General features: G+C 31.7%; 1 protein-coding gene across 1 annotated transcript in view; it reads left to right on the top strand.

Moving 5' to 3' along the window:
• syne1a (spectrin repeat containing, nuclear envelope 1a) overlaps window positions 1-20784 on the top strand; it is a 248224-nt gene that overhangs the window by 38934 nt on the left and 188506 nt on the right. The window contains exons 12-22 of the mRNA XM_079830658.1: window positions 80-217; window positions 3273-3437; window positions 3528-3640; window positions 4756-4924; window positions 5027-5123; window positions 7603-7799; window positions 8808-8972; window positions 10122-10268; window positions 12140-12274; window positions 12536-12685; window positions 12765-12923. Of these exons, the coding sequence (XP_079686784.1) occupies window positions 80-217; window positions 3273-3437; window positions 3528-3640; window positions 4756-4924; window positions 5027-5123; window positions 7603-7799; window positions 8808-8972; window positions 10122-10268; window positions 12140-12274; window positions 12536-12685; window positions 12765-12923 (1635 nt within the window). The remainder of the gene's footprint in view (window positions 1-79; window positions 218-3272; window positions 3438-3527; window positions 3641-4755; window positions 4925-5026; window positions 5124-7602; window positions 7800-8807; window positions 8973-10121; window positions 10269-12139; window positions 12275-12535; window positions 12686-12764; window positions 12924-20784) is intronic.

Consider the following 20784-nt stretch of genomic DNA (forward strand, 5'->3'; position numbering starts at 1 on the left):
TCTGAATTTTAATCATTTAATTTCCTGTAGTTCTCTCTTTCATTCACTCACTCACTCGCTCGCTCTCTCTTTCACTCAGACTTTCAAGCGTTATCGTGTTCAGTTTGAGGTGCAGAGAAGACAAGTGGAGACGTGTGTTCAGTCCACTCAGAAGGACGGCAAGCTGACCGCAGATCAGGCTCTGGTCAAACAGGCCTGGGAGAGACTGTCTGCAAGGGTCAGAGACACCATAGACTTTCATTACTTTTATACCAAGCTAATTACAATACATAGACTAACCCTAATCCAAACCCTAACTCTAGTCCATTTGAGGGTTGGATAGAATAGAATAGAATAGAATAGAATAGAATAGAATAGAATAGAATAGAATAGAATAGAATAGAATAGAATAGAATAGAATAGAATAGAATAGAATAGAATATGATATAATAGAATATGATATAATATGATATAATATAATTAATATAATATAATATAATATAATATAATATAATATGATATAATATAATATAATATAATATAATATAATATAATATAATATAATATAATATAATATAATATAATATAATATAATATAATATGATAGAATATAATATGATATAATAGAATATAATAGAATAGAATATGATAGAATATAATAATATAATATAATATAATATAATATAATATAATATAATATGATATGATATGATATGATATGATATGATATGATATGATATGATATGATATGATATGATATGATATAATAGAATAGAATAGAATAGAATATGATATAATATATAATATAATATAATATAATATAATATAATATAATATAATATAATATAATATAATATAATATAATATAATATAATATAATATAATATAATATAACATAATATAATATGATATGATATAATATGATAGAATATAATAGAATAGAATATGATAATATAATATGATAGCATATAATAGAATAGAATAGAATATGATAATATAATATGATATGATATAATATAATATAATATAATATAATATAATATAATATAATATAATATAATATAATATAATATAATATAATATAATATATATAATATAATATAATATAATATATATAATATAATATAATATAATATAATATGATGAATATAATAATATAATATGATAGAATATAATAATATAATAGAACAGAATATGATAATATAATATAATGTGATATAATAGAATATAATAGAATAATATAGTATAATATAATATAATATGATAGAATATAATAATAGAATAGAATAAAATATATTATGATAGAATAATTTAATATAATATAATATAACAATATAATAGAATATGATATGATATGATATGATAGAATAATATAATATAATATGATAGAATATGATAGAATATAATAGAATATAATAATAGAATATAATATAATATGATATAATAGAATAGAATAGAATAGAATAGAATGTAATGTAATATAATATAATAGAATATAATGTAATGTAATATGATACAATATAATAATATAATATAATTAATTTAATAGAATATGATATAATATAATATAATATAATATGATATGATATGATATGATATGATATGATATAATATAATATAATATAATATAATAATATATAATATAATATAATGTAATGTAATGTAATGTAATATGATACAATATAATAATATAATATAATATAATATAATATAATATAATATAATATGATATGATATGATATGATATGATATGATATAATAGAATAGAATATGATATAATATATAATATAATATAATATAATATAATATAATATAATATAATATGATATGATATGATATGATATAATATAATATAATATAATATAATATAATATAATAGAATAGAATAGAATATGATATAATATATAATATAATATAATATAATATAATATAATATAATAGAATATGATATAATATAATATAATATAATATAATATAATATAATATAATATAATATAATATAATATAATATAATATAATATAATATAATATGATATGATATAATATAATATAATATAATATAATATAATATAATATAATATAATATAATATAATAGAATAGAATAGAATAGAATATGATATAATATAATATAATATAATATAATATAATATAATATAATATAATAGAATATGATATGATATGATATGATAGAATAATATAATATAATATGATAGAATATGATAGAATATAATAGAATATAATAATAGAATATAATATAATATGATATAATAGAATAGAATAGAATAGAATAGAATGTAATGTAATATAATATGATACAATATAATAATATAATATAATTAATTTAATAGAATATGATATAATATAATATAATATAATATAATATGATATGATATGATATGATATAATATAATATAATATAATATAATAATATATAATATAATATAATGTAATGTAATGTAATGTAATATGATACAATATAATAATATAATATAATATAATATAATATAATATAATATGATATGATATGATATGATATGATATAATAGAATAGAATATGATATAATATATAATATAATATAATATAATATAATATAATATAATATAATATGATATGATATGATATGATATAATATAATATAATATAATATAATATAATATAATATAATATAATATAATATAATATAATAGAATAGAATAGAATATGATATAATATATAATATAATATAATATAATATAATATAATATAATATAATAGAATATGATATAATATAATATAATATAATATAATATAATATAATATAATATAATATAATATAATATAATATAATATAATATAATATAATATAATAGAATAGAATAGAATAGAATAGAATAGAATAGAATATGATATAATATAATATAATATAATATAATATAATATAATATAATATAATATAATAGAATATGATATAATATAATATAATATAATATAATATAATATAATATAATATAATATAATATAATATAATATAATATAATATAATATAATAGAATATGATATAATATAATATAATATAATATAATATAATATAATATAATATAATATAATATAATATAATATAATATAATATAATAGAATATAATATAATATAATAGAATAGAATATGATATAATATAATATAATATAATATAATATAATATAATATAATATAATATAATATAATAATTAAAATAATGTAATGTAATGTAATAATGATGTACTGTAGAGGGAAGTATATATATATATATTCATGCAGTGATTGTTCTGCCTCAGCTCTTGGACTGGCATGTTCAGCTGGATGGTGGTTTGCCTCATCCTCTGGGTGAAGTTGGTGTGTATTTACATCGAGCAGAGAAGATCCTGCGAGAGGAGCTGCTTCCTCAGCAAACCCATGAGGACACCGCAAAAGCCATTCACAAAAAGAGACGACACGACCAGGTAGAACAGCAGGAGGAGTGTGTGTTCATCTGTGTGTGTGTGTGTGTGAATGAGTAACTGCAGAACTCTGGATCTGACATGTTTCTTCAGGAGATCTTCAGGCTTCTGGAAAGACACAAGCAGACCCTGCAGTTAATCCACAGGGACAGATGTGTTCATAATGTCCCCATTCCCATGGAGCAACTGCAAGACATGGCAGAGAGGTACAATCATGACAGAGGACCTCAGATTAATGAGCAGATTACATTATCATTCAGAATTCAATTTATAATAGAATTATCATTTCAATTAGCAATGGCTATAAATAAAACTTTTTATAGTATAATAAATTATATTATATTATCATAGTTTTGTTATTGTTAACTAAAACTATTAAAATAGTTTTTGTTAAGGGAGCTGAAATAAAATTATATAGAAATATTACATTAAAATGTATTTTAACTTACAAATTTAGAATAAAATAAAAGAGAAATGTTGTAATTGTTATATTATATTTTTTTATAGAAAAATTATTTTAAATTATTATATTATTTTATATTATATTAAATTATATTATATTATATTATATTATATTATATTATATTATATTATATTATATTATATTATATTATATTATATTATATTATGTTATGTTATGTTATGTTATGTTATGTTAATTATATTATATTATATTATATTATATTAGATTAGATTAGATTAGATTAGATTAGATTAGATTAATTATATTATATTATATTATATTAATTATTATATTAATTATATTATATTATATTATATTATATTATATTATATTATATTATATTAATTATATTATATTATATTATATTATATTATATTATATTATATTATATTATATTATATTATATTATATTATATTATATTATATTAAATTATATTATATTATATTAATCATATTATATTAATCATATTATATTAATTATATTATATTATATTATATTATATTATATTATATTATATTATATTATATATTATATTATATTATATTATATTATATTATATTATATTATATTATTTTATTTTATTTTATTTTATTTTATTATATTATATTATATTAATTATATTATATTGATTATATTATATTATATTATATTATATTATATTATATTATATTATATTATATTATATTATATTAATTATATTATATTATATTATATTATATTATATTATATTATATTATATTATATATTATATTATATTATATTATATTATATTATATTATATTATATTATATTATATTATATTATATTATATTATATTATATTATATTATTAACCTGTTTTTATTGAACTGCTTTCAGATTGAACCACATATCTACCTCTTCACACATTCACTTGAGCAAACTGGAATTCTGGGAAATGAAATATGGTATGCTGGCGTTTCTGACACTCGCTGAGTCCAAGCTGAAGTCCTGGATCATCAAATACGGCCGACTGGAGTCAATGGAGCTTCTGCTACAAAGCTATGGTGTACGTTTACAAACCATTTGTTCTTTCAGCTCCTTCCCATACCAGTCGATTCTCATGCATAGTCATGTGATGTTGACTTGTGTTGATTCTCTGCATCTCTAGGCGTTTGTGGAGGGCCAGCAGTTCTTTGAGAAGTATGAATCCAGCCACCAGGCTCTGATACAGGCCGCTGAGCTCTACATTAAAGCAGACAGCTCAGGTATGCTTCATATTCTCAATAATGTTGTGCTTTATACGCCTAAATGATAGTTTGGTAACTTTCTAGCAGTGATTTTCATCTTGCAATTTTGATCCTGAGCCCCATAAATTCTGTGCGGCCTTGAGTGAATCAGAAGAATACATTTGTAATGTACAAATCGTATCATGGCTGGGCAGATAAAGGCAGTTTTTCGGCATCAGTGTCCAGAGGGCAGACTGATAGCAGCTCACCTGGTTTCCCCTCTGTGAGTTTAATCCTGGTGGACTCTGAAGTCAATCCGTCTGTGCCTGTAGCATCTTCCTGCTGTGTCTGTGTTTCATTCTTGCTCTTTTCCGTTTGGTTTCTCTTTCTCTTCCTGCGCTCATTCCTCTCTCCCCGGGCTACTGGTAAATGAGGTTTTCCCAGGCACAGAGCTCAAAAGGGAATTCCAGTCCATTAGTGCAGATACTGCATTCTAATTGGGTTTCTCTGGGCAATAGACTGGCAACATGTTGCTCTGTCCATGCCTCAGGCAGCCTCAGCACAGGGGCGGTCTTTGTGATGGATATCTGAAGTGTGATTGGAAGATCACAAAGTAGGTCTTCCTGAAGCCAATCACATTATCATGGTGGGTTATTGCAGCGCTACTCAACTGGTAGATTCCAACTCAAAAATGGGTAACTGGTATTTTCTGAAAGTGTTGTAGACAGAAGATTATTATATTATAATATATTACATTACATTACATTACATTATATGAATTATATTATATTATATTAATCAGATTAATGATATTATATTAATGCAGCTAATCATAAACTCTTATGGTTATAAGATAGCAATATTAATTAAGATTCTGAAATTAAGAGGTTCAGCATCTTTTAATATATCATATCAATCATTTAATATAATATAATATAATATAATATAATATAATATAATATAATATAATATAATATAATTAATATAATATAATTCATATAATGTAATCAGATTAATGATATTATATTAATGCAGCTAATCATAAACTCTTATGGTTATAAGATAGCAATATTAATTAAGATTGTGAAATTAAGAGGTTCAGAATCTTTTAATATATCATATCAATCATTTAATATAATATAATATAATATAATATAATATAATATAATATAATATAATATAATATAATATAATATAATATAATATAATATAATATAATATAATATAATATAATATAATATAATATAATATAATATAATATAATATAATATCAATCATATTACATCATATATCATATCATGTATCATATCAATCAATCATATATCATATCATATCAATCATATATCATATCCTATCATATCATATATCATATCTGTCATATCATATCATTTATCATATCTATCATATTATATCATATCATATCATATATCAATCATATCATATATCATATCAATCATATATCATATCATATATCATATCTATCTATCATATCAATCACATATCATATCATATATCAATCATAACATATTTATCATATCAATCATATCATATATCATAACATAACATATCTATCATATGATATGATAGATATTATATGATATATGGTATGATTTATACATGATATATGATTGATATATATGATATTATATGATATATATAATATGATAAGATATATATGATATGATGTATCATATATATCAATCATATATCAATATATACACACATATATTGTATATATCTAATCATATCTATCATATATCTAATCATATCTATTATATTATATTAATTATGGGTGAATTCAGGTTGATTTAGACTCGTTTTCCAAGTCATCTCAATAGAAAGAAAGTGTCCCAAATACCCTATAGTGTCCCAAAAAAAGTCCCAAATATAAATATTAAATGAGACATTTTAATCTTGGCCACTAACTAAAATAAAGCAAGTTTAGGTTGAAGTACTAAAAGTGACTAAAACTGAAAGAAAAGTCATTTGAAGCTTAACAGAATTATAAAAACAAAAAATAATAAAAATGATAAAACACAAACTAAAATTGAAATTAAAACTGAAACTAAAAAAATTAAGCTGATTCAAAATATTAAGAAATACTATAATAGTATAGCATTGTATATTATTGAAGGGGGGAAAACACTATTAAATGCACTATGTAGCTAATCATAAAATCTTATGATTATAAGATAAATAGATTTAGCAACTTTTAAAAGTGAAGGATAATGCTCGATGTCAAGGATTTATTAATATTTATTTAGGTAATACTTTATTTTACAGTGTCGTTGTAACACATACATGTACTTACCATAGTAATAACAGTAAATTATGCATAATTACATGCAACTAACCCTCAACAAAACCATAACCCTATAGTAAGTACATGTAGTTAATTAATATTACTCCGTACTTACTATATTACACTGTAACAATGACACCTTAAAATAAAGTGTAACCTTTATTCACTAGTATTAGATGTGTCATGAATCTGTGTGTTCATGTTGTGCCGTTTCAGTGGAGGGAGGAGTGAAGCTCTTGCTGCGAGAGGTGTGTGATCAGTGGAGGAGTCTGTCGGTGGAGGTGCGGAGTGTGAGGTCCATGCTGGAGGAGGTGCAGTGTAACTGGCTGAGGTACAACAGCTGTGTGGCCTCACTGCAGGCCTGGCTGGAGGACGCTCTGGCGGCTCTCAGACAACCAGAGAACACCAAACGGGTGAGGCAGCCACAGACATGGAGGCATGCCTCTAAAAATAACTAGTAGGGTTATGTTTACGATACATTCTTAGGGCGTTTTCACACCTGAAAGTCCGAACCAAGGTCCGAACCTAAGGTCATGTTTTGATACATTTTATACATTCGTTTGGTTTGGTTTGGTTTCACATTGCAATTATGCGAGAACTTTACATGACACACTTGCGTCCACTCGTCATCATCTATGTGGACGGCATCTGGACATTGATTGGTTTGTGAACGGACGTGTGTCTGACGTCAGCGTCTTTGACAAGAATGAATGAACTGACGCATATCGTTGCCACTATTGAACAGTGTGCATTGCTTGACTATTTTATTTTCGTTACGTTTAAAAGTGGACATTTCAAGCTTTATATACTCATATTTCTCATGTTTGTGAGACGAGTAGCTGCTGAGTTTGGGTTTATTTGAGACGCGCTCCGGTTCAAGCATGTGATCGCTCCCGCGATTATTGTCTGCTATAGACTATTTGCTTCTTATTTATTAAATCCAGGCAATTATCTGATTAAACGTTGATTCAAATTAAGATACAATTTATACAAAACGAAATTCACATTAAAGAAAGGCTTTCTAAGCAAAATCATACAACATTTCTTTCAAAATCATTTCTGACCTTCTGTCTTCTGGCATACTGCGCATCTTTTCACTTTTCATAATCAATGTAGCCTAGATGAAATTTAAAAATAACATTATAATATTAAACATAAACAGCAACTTCCTGTAAATGGTCTGAAAGTCCGAACCATACAGAAAATGCTTTCACACTAGAAACGAACCGAACCTTTGTTCAGTTTGATCCGGACTGAGACGACCTCTTTTCGTCTGACCAAATTTCGTCTGTTTGGTCCGGACCGTGGTACGGGGGAGGTTTCACACCTGTAATTTTAATTCGGACCAAACTGAAAAGTCCGAAAATCCGGACCAAACAAGGTAGGTGTGAAAGGGCCCTTACTCTCTGTTGTTTTCCCAGGAGTTTTTCCGTAACCTTCCGCACTGGATGGAGCAGCACGCTGCTATGAACGACGCCGGGAACTTTCTGATTGAGACCTGTGATGAAACCGTGACACGTGATGTAAAGCATCAGCTTCTGCTTCTCAATGGAAGATGGAGGGAGCTGTTTCTGAAGGTCAAACAGGTGAGCAAACGCTCATTCGCTCGCATCTTAACTCTAGAACCGTCAGAGGTCGCTGTATACCTAAAACCGCCAGCGGGTTAAATTTACCCATGTAGATTATTACTGCATTGATACGGCTAAAACGTAATATGTCACTGTATTATGCCACTGTCTTCACAAAGTAATCTATAGATTCATGAAATGATTATTTTTAGTCATCAACTATGTTTTTGTCCTGCTGTTTTATGCTATTTTAAGCAGGCTACACAAATCACTTTTTGGTGATTATAGGCTAAACCAGCCTGCAATGACGACGAGAATTAGATGGAAATAAATACATATTTGGGTGGTGTAATATTATAATAAAATGTCATTAATCCCATATTAAGATAACCCATGTTATTTAAATTACTAAAATACCCTACATAGACAATGATGAGCAATAATAATTCACAGCACTGCATGAGACTATGACATAAGGATAACATACAAATTCAAGCGCACAGTTTGACCTAATTAATTATTTATTTGTATAGTTATATCATTTATAATTTGAATAAGAGAACAACACCAATAAACTTGGGATAATCATGAAAATTGTTTTATTCATTCCACCATATCGGATTTTTTTTTTTTTTAAGGAAACGGGCAGACTTGAATAAATAGCAACACAGTAGCAAACAATACTCAATACAAAATTGCAGAACAAAAATGTATAATAAATCCAAAGTTTGAACATTTATAAATAGGCTAAAACATCTTTATTTGACCGTGCGTTGTGTGACTGTTTAAAGTAAGCCGACGCGTTGCTCAAACACAGCGTGAAAATAGAGGAATTCTATAGGGGTAAATTTAACCCGCTGGCGCTTATAGATATAAATGCCCCGTTTTTTTATTTCTGGTTTTATCTAAAAAATTTAACAACAGGGGATTGTAAATAACACAGTTTTAGTAAAAGTCAGTGACTGGGATATTTTGTTGGAAATCTGTTATGTATATTTGAAAAACAGCCATGGGTGAATTTTACCCCGTGGCGGTTCTAGTGTTAAAGGGACAGTTCTCCCAAAAATGAAAATTCTGTAATTAATTCCTCGCCCTCATGTCGTTCCAAAACCGCTAGACCTTCGTTCATCTTCAGAACACAAGTGAAGATATTCTCTCTTTTCACAGTACGCTCGTCTTCCTGAGACTCATGTAAGGACACACCAGGATGTCAGCGCAGACGTACAGAAGTTTCTGGACACTTCCCTTACCAAACTTACCTCACCGCTTCAAGTGTCTTTGTTGGATGTCAAAGCTTTTATGCAGGATGTTGAGGTAAAAAGGGTTAAACTTGGAGGCTGTATTTGGAGTGTGTTTGTGCCCCTATTATGCTATTTTAAAGGCTCCTACAACAGATTTACATGCATCAAAGGTCAAAAAACACTTTCATTTTCTCATAAAACATTGCACATCACCACAGTGTTCAATGATTCCCAAACGACTCGACGGATGAATCAGTCTCTCTAAATCCCTCCTTTCTGTGAGATACTCTTCTCTGATTGGCCAGACGGCCCAGTCTGTTGTGATTGGTCTACCGTGTACAGCGAGTCTTTCAGAAGCTAAACGCCCATCACCATAACTGAACTTCAGCTCTAGAGGCTTCCTAAAGCTCAGTGATTGTTCACACTGTAAAGACAGAACGATGACGTCGATTTTACAACAAATCTCACTCCATCCTTTCTCTTTACTCACAGTAAAGATCTGCATTAACACACACAGTTTGAGGTAATAGTGGCCCACAGTTGATGAGCAGAAGTATTTCAGTAAGACAGTAATAACGCGAGTTAGCCGGAAACTTACACAATATAAAACACAAAACTACGTATTTTGAACACCCAGTAGAAAATATATACATCTATAATTATTCATACTTACAGGCTGTGATTCTGAGGAGCTGGTCCAGATAAACTGACACTGACCCGTCTCTCAAGAGCAAGAGTTTTGTGAATCCCGCGTTGAACTCTGAGATTTGAGGAGCAGTCGTCAGTAAAATGACGAGCCTGCAACATTAAACTGAAACCTCTTGGAGTTTGAAAAGCAAAAACAGATGTGATTTTACAAAAATCATCAAATTGCAATAAAGGGCACACAATATCCTCCGATCAGCTGTGAACAAAATAGGTTTGGAGATGGAAAAAGAGAAAAAGTGACATGAAGGCCAATTATGGTAACCCATAGTCGCAGTTAGTGCACACATATTAGGGGCAGTGAGTATTGAACACACACACACACACACACACACACACTGCAAACCTTGAAAAAGATAAGCCTTACATCTCAATATGCTACAAGCTGCAATATAGCCACATATTTATAATAAATAAATTCAAACCATAACTACTGTTATTATTAGTATACTTGTTTTTTTATAATAGCCTGTAATGATAAATACGTTACAAAAATATATTTTTTAATTAAATTAGGTGCCTCTCCTCCCTGTTTCCTCTCCATCTCTGTACATCTCTGCTGGTGGCATTGTTTGTAAAAATGTTTACGTCTATTTAAGTCTACTAACTATCATTACGTGCATTTATAACTTCACATGCCTGCATGTTGAACGCAATTTTTTTCAATGAGGGGGAGAAGGAGGCGGGATATATGAGGACAGATTACTACAGCACTTGTTGGCTATCGTTGCACTGAATGGCTATTAGCTGTGAGAAGACAGTGTCGGTCAATGTATTGGACAAAACAGTGACCATAAATGTGAAGAAACGAAGTTGCTTATTATATTTTCCTAACAAGCAACCACATTTTTTAAAATAAGCCCAAAAAAACGCAACCTGCGAGTCGTGATTTTTTAACCCGACTTGCCAAAAAAAGAAGCCCAAAGTCGCGTGTTATACGCGGACTTGGCAACTATGACGGCGTACAACATAAGCGAGCATTATGCAAATGTATTTTCGTCATGCAGTGAGATTCGAATTACAAACGACTCGTTTAGGCGGTTCAGAGTCGATTGGGAGACAATAACTTTATTTATTGTGCACTTTCAACTTTACAACTTTTACATTCACTAACAGTGATATTACACACTGCATGAAAGGGACTATTCGTAAAACCATAATGGGACACTTGAAATCTTTTTCCCTGTATGTGCCAAGTTTCACCTAAGCCTTCTGATATAATTCACACACATATTGCAGGACATCAAGCACAGGCTGCCGGCTGTGGAAGCACAATATAAGGTGGCTGTACAGCTTCTGGCCAAAGACTCTGTTCATGGTGGTGGAACTAAAGCACTTTCTACTTTAGCAACAACTGAAGCACAGCTCCACCAGGTTTGTCATATATTATTCATTATATAATTTCTATCTGGAAAAAAAACCCATGAATGGTAACCACAGGCTTTCTTACTACTTAGGCATCAGGAAACATGACATAATTTGTATGGCTGTTATTTGGCCCAAGTATTTGGAGCTTGACAGCCTCTGGTCAACATTCACTTACATTATAAAATGACGTTCCGCCAAATATATAAAGACCAGATAAGTTTGAATGATATGAATCCTATGTGTAATTGTTTGTTTATATCCTTACAGCTGAAAGAAAAGTGTCCTTTAATTTTGAGGGAGTGCCAGGCTCTATTTCCTCAGTTAGAGGAGCTAGAGGAACAAATCTCATCTTTCTACCAGACAGCGGAGCACGCTGGACACATCATCACCCAACAGCACAACCAGGAAATGTGTCAGGTCAGAGCAGACCACTGGGAGAAAACGATTATCAGACCGTGAAGAATACAGTAATGATGTGAGAATGTTTCTTCCGCAGGAGCTCCAGACTCAGCAGCAGACCTGTAAGCGCTGTGTTTGTGCTATGGAGCGCAGTTACCTGTCTCTACAGAGGGCGCTGTGCGGTGCCAAAGCCCTACACTATTTTGACATGTCTCTTCTGCAGAACAGAGTGACGGAGATTCAGACCACAGCACAGGTCAGGCTATATTGCAGCTCTGCAATAAAACATTCTGTTGGGGTAACAGCTTAGGACCCAGGACCAGTAGTGAAAAATGAAGACCAGGAGTCAGGAGTCAGATTAATTAAAGAAAATTTACTGAAGAATAGTTTGCAGTTTCATCAGCAGAAGCCAGCTTCAAGAGGAGTTCGTAGGCCGCGCTCCCTCTAACAGTCTCCCCGCCTCCGTCTAACGTACATACAATTTTCTGAACAGTTATACGGTTTTCAAGGTCTAGACACGTCATTACTGCCATGTGGACTGATTCTGATTGGTTCTAACAACATGCAATGTAAGCAACTTTCCACACGTAGACAGATAGGAGCATATATCACTAAAAATGCGTAGACTCCGTGTCGCCCAGGCCCAGATTAATCCTCAATGACCTCGGAGGTCACAGAAAAGACGCCTCAAAGTCTGGAATCGTTTGCAGAAAGGACCATCTCTAATACTGGATCTGCACAGAATCATGAGACGCACACACAAAGTTTCCCAGAAAAACAGTTTCCATCAAGGTCGGGACATCTTAACTAACTATCAACAAAGCTGAATCTGCAAAACATGCTGATACTACATTTAGTACAGAAGTGACTTTATTCTATTCTATAAAGAAAGAAAAGTATATCAGAGAGGTACATTTCTGTTACATTTTGAGTCCCCAAAAGAGTCACATAGCTGTAACATAGATGACCCCGGGGGTCGCTTTAGGAAGACATACAGTTAACACATGCTGAGCTCTTCTCACTTCAAACACCAAGGACATTTTCCTGTCAGCACATCTTGACACAGACATCAGAGCTGGATTCAAAAGCACAGAGCAACTAAAACACTACAATATTCAAAATCACTCCTTGAATATAGAGAACTGATTTATCAAATGTAGGACACTGTTATAACTTGATTATCATTCATTCTTATTTTAATATTGAACATAAAATCATTCTTGAAGGATATGTGTCTGATGAAGAGACAAGTGATGTTTGGCTTGACCCTTGACCCTTCATTCCCCCCTTTTAGACCATATGTGGGGGTCCCATACCGCCACGTCTGGTCTACAAGTGAGGTCACTACGGAAGGTCAAGTGGTGACGCATGTTTCCCGTTAGGGTCACAATTGTCTCTTCACCTCATCACGGACATGCTGGCCACTAAAAAGACCAGTCCCCGTTTTGAGGCTCTTTACCCCTTCCACTCACAAACAAGGCCCCAATGTTCTTCTCAAAACTCCTGATCAACACACTGATAACGTGCTTTCTCTCATTGAGAGGGGAACAGACAATATAGTACAATAGTATTCATACAATTCTTTAGGGTTTCAGTAAAAGGAAATATAAAATAAAATAAAATAAAATGAAATGAAAGACAAGTCCATATTTAATCTCTGAAAGCCGGGCTAAACGAGCAATCTCTGTTGCTGCATTCCCATCAAGTTAGAGGTGTGTGATGCCTCTAAAATCTGAACACATGACTGAAATTTGCAAGGTTAAAATGACCAGAATGATCTCAGCTGACCCTTGAATGCCAATCTTTAAGGTGTTTCCTGGCTCTCAATTATGCGGTATTTGGTGAGCGGTATAGAGGGGCCAATATTAGGGCAGGGGCTGCCGTGTCCAGTCTTGACCTTGGCCCCTACGAAACACAGCTTCCCCCCCCAACAGAGATGCTGCTGGCCTTACAGACATCTGCCTCACCTCTCATACACACCTCACATAAAAAACACCCCCCTTTCTTGGAGGTGCCCCAATGGCGGTGACCCCCATTGGTTTAGGTTGTCCTCTGCTGGCCAACAGAAGAGCTTACCCGTCATCGGCGAATCACCTCATGCTCATTGGTCATCGCTTAAGATCGTTGACCCTCAACAGGATCCGATATTCTCTGGAACCTTTTGGAAAGTGCATTCAAGAGTCAGCAGAGCCCCGGGTCTGCTTTCAAATGAGTAAAAACATGGAGACAGGTTAATAATAGTTCCTGATCACACAGTTTTCCTGATACGAGTGTTCTCGTGAGACATCACACACGCCTAGGACAGACCCTCAGTCACCACTCAGAGAGCAAATACAAACTTTAGAAAATATAAAGGAAGAAACAAAATCATGCCTAGGGAGGATAATTAAATTCATGATAATAATATAGAAAGATAAATATTGACTAAGTCTTTGATTATAACTTTAATTAAGATATATATATATACAATTATATTGGAGAGGCAGTGGATTCTAGAACCCACCCTTTAAGTTTCTACTGAGGCTAATGTTGGGGTATTAATGGTTTACCCATTTAGGCTAGTTCCTAATTTCCAATGCAAAAATAGGATTGTAAAAACAGACCTTTTCAGGTATAAAACTCAATAGTGGCCTGAAATAAAAAAAAATAAAAAGTAAATAAATAAAAATAAACAACATAATAGTCCATCCAATTGCATTCAGTCTCATATAGCATGCCCCACCTCAAAAGAATAGAAAATAAAATAAAACATTCATATCATCCATCTCATTATTTCCACTTAAAACATAAACTTGTTCCTAATTTTTACTCAAGAACCCTTTTGCTAAATTTACTTTTTCCAACAGACCCATGTTCTCCCCTCATAGCCCACATAACTGTTGATGGACTTAACCAAAAAAAAAAAAAAAAAGAAAATCGTTAATGTTAAAACCTTTTCATCAAAATGACTTAATTATCAATTCGTATTCCATTCAATAAGCTTGTTCACTCATCTTTATCTTGTTGACATTATGCTTAATCATACTAAATACCAAATTATTAATCACCATGTTATTAGTAAAACATTCAAAATCATTCATCAGGGTTTTCTTTAAAGTACCCTTTTTTACTTTTCTTTTATTCTCAATGTCTTGTTCATTAAAACTCTTCAGGTGTAAGCTCCAAATGACCACAATCTTAAACCTCTTAATTCATGTCACTTGGCAGTGATACTTCATCAAATCCTCACTAGCCTTATCTTGCCACTTACACCCAAAAGTGTCATAACTTTACCAAGAACTTACAGATTTCATAATTTCCCATATTACTTGGACTATAAGTCATCATCAATTTCTTTAAAGCTGTTTTTCCATTTAACTTTACGGGTGTTCCTAAATTCTATTTCACAACATTAATCTTTGGGCTATTTCTCATTATTGTTCTATCAATCTGCAGATGCCACACAATATGATCATTATTGTTTCTTATCTCTACTGCTCTGCAGAAACCAAAATATTATATTCCTCTTATCTCAATCCCAGTCACACAGAAAGACTTAAAGTCACTTGCTTCTTTAACATTAATTGTGGTTCTCTATATAAATCAAAGTATCATAAAAAAAAAAAAAAAAATTAAAATAAAGTAAAAATAAAACTTTTCATTTTTAGAAGTTATCTCTTTGGTCGCCCTCCGGCCTTTCAGAATTTTGAGGGAGTCTCTGGATAATTTAGATAGTGACTTCAGCCAATTTGTCACTTTGTCTCTGCCGTCAAGTCTATAACATTTACGCTTACCATTTTTAATCAATTGACATTATTTAAATTTAAGCCCTCAGTTGAATTTAGACAATGGTTTTAACCCAGGATGGACGGCAATCTTTAACTTTACAATTCCACTTGAACTAATCCAGAGAGTAATTCAAATCAACATCATAAATGACAAAAGTCGTCATAACAGACAGAGCTGGATAACAATCCATTTAAAGCTCGTCCCGTGTTCTGGATCATCTTTTCACCAGATTCCTTCAAAATTAATAGTTTCTCTAAAGGTTGTCATTTACCATAACCCATCTGTAATGGTCAAATACTCATTCCAGAGGTTAATGACACCCAATTAGAACAGAACAGTTCTAGGAACACATACAACATAAAGTGCAGTCACACCCACACACACATTAAACATAAAATTGCTCATTCGCAAATTTTACTTTTAGTGTTTACTCAAATTATTATTTAAACTGAGCTTTTACTTCTGCTCATTATTAATTTATCTCTACAAAAGTCAGCTGGATTGTTTTGGTTCTGATATAATTTCTTTGTTTTGTTTCAGCTTTAGCAGGGCGATAACAAATTGCACCATCCCTGCTTCCACAAGCAGTCTCTCTCTCTCTCTCTCTCTCTCTCTCTCTCTCTCTCTCTCTCTCTCTATAACCTTTTTAACAGTCTTCTAAGACTTTAACTTCAATGTCAACTTCTTCTCATACCCTTTTAAACACTGTTTTCCCTAAAACATGTCTTATTATTTTCAAGTGATGCCATGTGCTTTTACTCATCAATATCTTCTATCATCTGTGGCACAGGCTTAGATATCAGCCTTGAGCTGGTTTCGAAAGAGAGAGACTTCTATGCATTCAGGACTGGTACTGCATTTTCATAAACTTTTAACTTGTCACTCTAGCACAGCATAAGACTTGGCTAGAGATCACATTTGTTTTCCAATAAACATCAGAGCTCAGCGTAAGACCTGGCTAGAAATTAAAATTGTTTTCAAATAAGCAACAGACATTTTCCTTTTAACTCTATCCTTTGCCAGAATTGACGGTTCCAAATAACCATACTTTATATTTGTCTTTTGCCCAAACAATAAATTTAAACTTCAAACATCCAAATTGAGTCTGAGTTACTCTTCCAATTTTAGCCACAGCACCAGAAATGACATGGTGGGGCAGATTCAGATAAGCGAATTGTTTTATTACAGCTCAGCAGGAGCTTATCTTTTGAAACCAAAACATCAGCTTCTAGGGTTTTTAGCTTTTAACACTATTTACACATTTAACACAATTCTCCTACAGTGTTTTTACCAACATCCAGTCAAATAAACTTTATCAGAACTTTTCACGAGTCAGAGGAACAGGAAAATGTATTATACATTTTTATCCTTTAAACTCTCTATGTCTGTAATTATATAGTTATGTCGTTATCCAAAATGTATAGTTATGTCGTTATTCTTTTAACCATAATTTATTTTAAAATGATCATAGATCTTTCCTTTTAAAAGGAATTCCATAAGGCTTCAATTTATTGAACTTATTCCTTATTTTCAATCTGTGCACTCTGTTTAAAATCCCTCCGTGACTATATCTGCTTTTTCCTTTTCCTTTTCAAAAACAACTTCAAGTCCTTTTACTCAGACTACACAGACCAAATCCTACGTAATTTTTCAGTGATTTCTGCCAATTTATCTCACAAACAGTTAGGAATTAAAATTTTTCCAGTCTTTTAGCTTTTAGCCAGTCAAGTTTCTGATTAACTTTCCAATTAGAATTAAAACTTTTGCTGCCCATTTACTTGATAATTCTTTCAAATTTCTTTGACGTCAGGGCTTCAGAGCAGCGCTGCTTACAGCGTTTGCTGTCTTTCGTCTCAAAATCTTTATCTGGACTGATCATGTCACTCAAATTTTTAGCCATCATTTTAGTCAAAGTTCATACTCACCTGAAATTATACCAGCAGAGATGGAGGCGGCGATCTTTAACCAAGACAGCTGTGGCTTCTGCGTGATGAAACTGCAAAGTACACTTATACGAAAAAGTTACTTACTGGTCCATTCCAATTTGGGTCATACCTTACATTTTACTCGGGATCGTTCCTGATGCATCCCTGGCAAACAACCCTGAATCTATTTTTATTTTGTTTAACTAATAACTTAATCCCTAACTGTCTATTGTCCTAAATTCGGGGATCCCCTATCTGAGTTGGAAGAGACGGAGAAGGTTTGCGGTGATGCACTGGCCCCCTTTGTCCAGTGCCGCATGCCCCTTTTAGGAGTGGTATCCTTACCTTAGCCCTTAATCAGCTCTCTCCCCTTTAAGCATGCCTACGTTGCACCCCGTTTCCAAATTATTGGCCTACTGGAGCGACTTCTTATACCCCTTGTGTGTTTCTCAAAAAGCTCTCGACTTACTCAGAGTAGCCGAAACACAATCCTTAGTATAATTATTCCCTATTTCCCATTGAAATAAAGCTCTCCCGTTCCCCTAACCCAGTCTCTTCCAGTCAGACAAGTCTAATAATAAAAATATACTACCTTATCTACTTGTTTGCCAGAGGTGTACCAAGGAATGATTGCTCGCCAAATCTCCACCATAAACTGTTGGGGTAACAGCTTAGGACCCAGGACCAGTAGTGAAAAATGAAGACCAGGAGTCAGGAGTCAGATTAATTAAAGAAAATTTACTGAAGAATAGTTTGCAGTTTCATCAGCAGAAGCCAGCTTCAAGAGGAGTTCGTAGGCCGCGCTCCCTCTAACAGTCTCCCCGCCTCCGTCTAACGTACATACAATTTTCTGAACAGTTATACGGTTTTCAAGGTCTAGACACGTCATTACTGCCATGTGGACTGATTCTGATTGGTTCTAACAACATGCAATGTAAGCAACTTTCCACACGTAGACAGATAGGAGCATATATCACTAAAAATGCGTAGACTCCGTGTCGCCCAGGCCCAGATTAATCCTCAATGACCTCGGAGGTCACAGAAAAGACGCCTCAAAGTCTGGAATCGTTTGCAGAAAGGACCATCTCTAATACTGGATCTGCACAGAATCATGAGACGCACACACAAAGTTTCCCAGAAAAACAGTTTCCATCAAGGTCGGGACATCTTAACTAACTATCAACAAAGCTGAATCTGCAAAACATGCTGATACTACATTTAGTACAGAAGTGACTTTATTCTATTCTATAAAGAAAGAAAAGTATATCAGAGAGGTACATTTCTGTTACATTTTGAGTCCCCAAAAGAGTCACATAGCTGTAACATAGATGACCCCGGGGGTCGCTTTAGGAAGACATACAGTTAACACATGCTGAGCTCTTCTCACTTCAAACACCAAGGACATTTTCCTGTCAGCACATCTTGACACAGACATCAGAGCTGGATTCAAAAGCACAGAGCAACTAAAACACTACAATATTCAAAATCACTCCTTGAATATAGAGAACTGATTTATCAAATGTAGGACACTGTTATAACTTGATTATCATTCATTCTTATTTTAATATTGAACATAAAATCATTCTTGAAGGATATGTGTCTGATGAAGAGACAAGTGATGTTTGGCTTGACCCTTGACCCTTCAATTCATACACTACCATTCAAAAATGTGACTTGTGTTCATCCAAAAAATTTTATTCTGTCATTAATTCCTCACCCTCATGTCGCTCCAAATCTGTCTTTCAAGGCCCAGAAAGGTAGTAAAGACATCATTAAAATAGTCTGTGTGACTCCAGTGGAAGCGACGAGAATACTTTTTGTGCGCAAAAACAAAACAAAAATCTCCTACACTGTTTACGTAGTAAATACAGTTCAGATCGTATCCCCCAAAGACCTTAAAACCTGGTCATGGAGCCAGTGATATCGCCCTTCCCCCAGTGCCTTCGAACAGCAAGGTGTCCCTCCTCTGGCACAGTTGGCACACTGGGGTGTTGGAACATCATAAACTGATTGGATGAGAAACTTAACCCATAGCGGTTTCGGTTCTCCAGAGCTCTGACCTGGTGATCTTGCGAGGTTTGCGCATGCTCCCATCTGGTCCAGGCTCCTTGTTTGTACTTGCCAACCATCATCGTTCTTCCTCCACCTCTGCTCGTATCTCATCCTATCAGTAGAAATATGTTTATAATGTTACAGAAGATTTCAATTTCAAATAAATGCTCTTCTTTTGAACTTTCTATTCATAAAAGAGTCTTGAGCTGTAAGTCATCATATTAGAATGATTTCTGAAGGATCATGTGACACTGAAGACTGGAGTAATGATGCTGAAAATTCAGCTTTGATCACAGGAATAAATTACATTTTAGAAAATATTAACCTAGAAAACAGTTATTTTAAATTATAATAATATTTTACAATATTACT

This window comes from Gobio gobio (genome assembly GCF_949357685.1).
Source record: "Gobio gobio genome assembly, chromosome: 12".
NCBI classification, from domain to species: Eukaryota; Metazoa; Chordata; class Actinopteri; order Cypriniformes; family Gobionidae; genus Gobio; species Gobio gobio.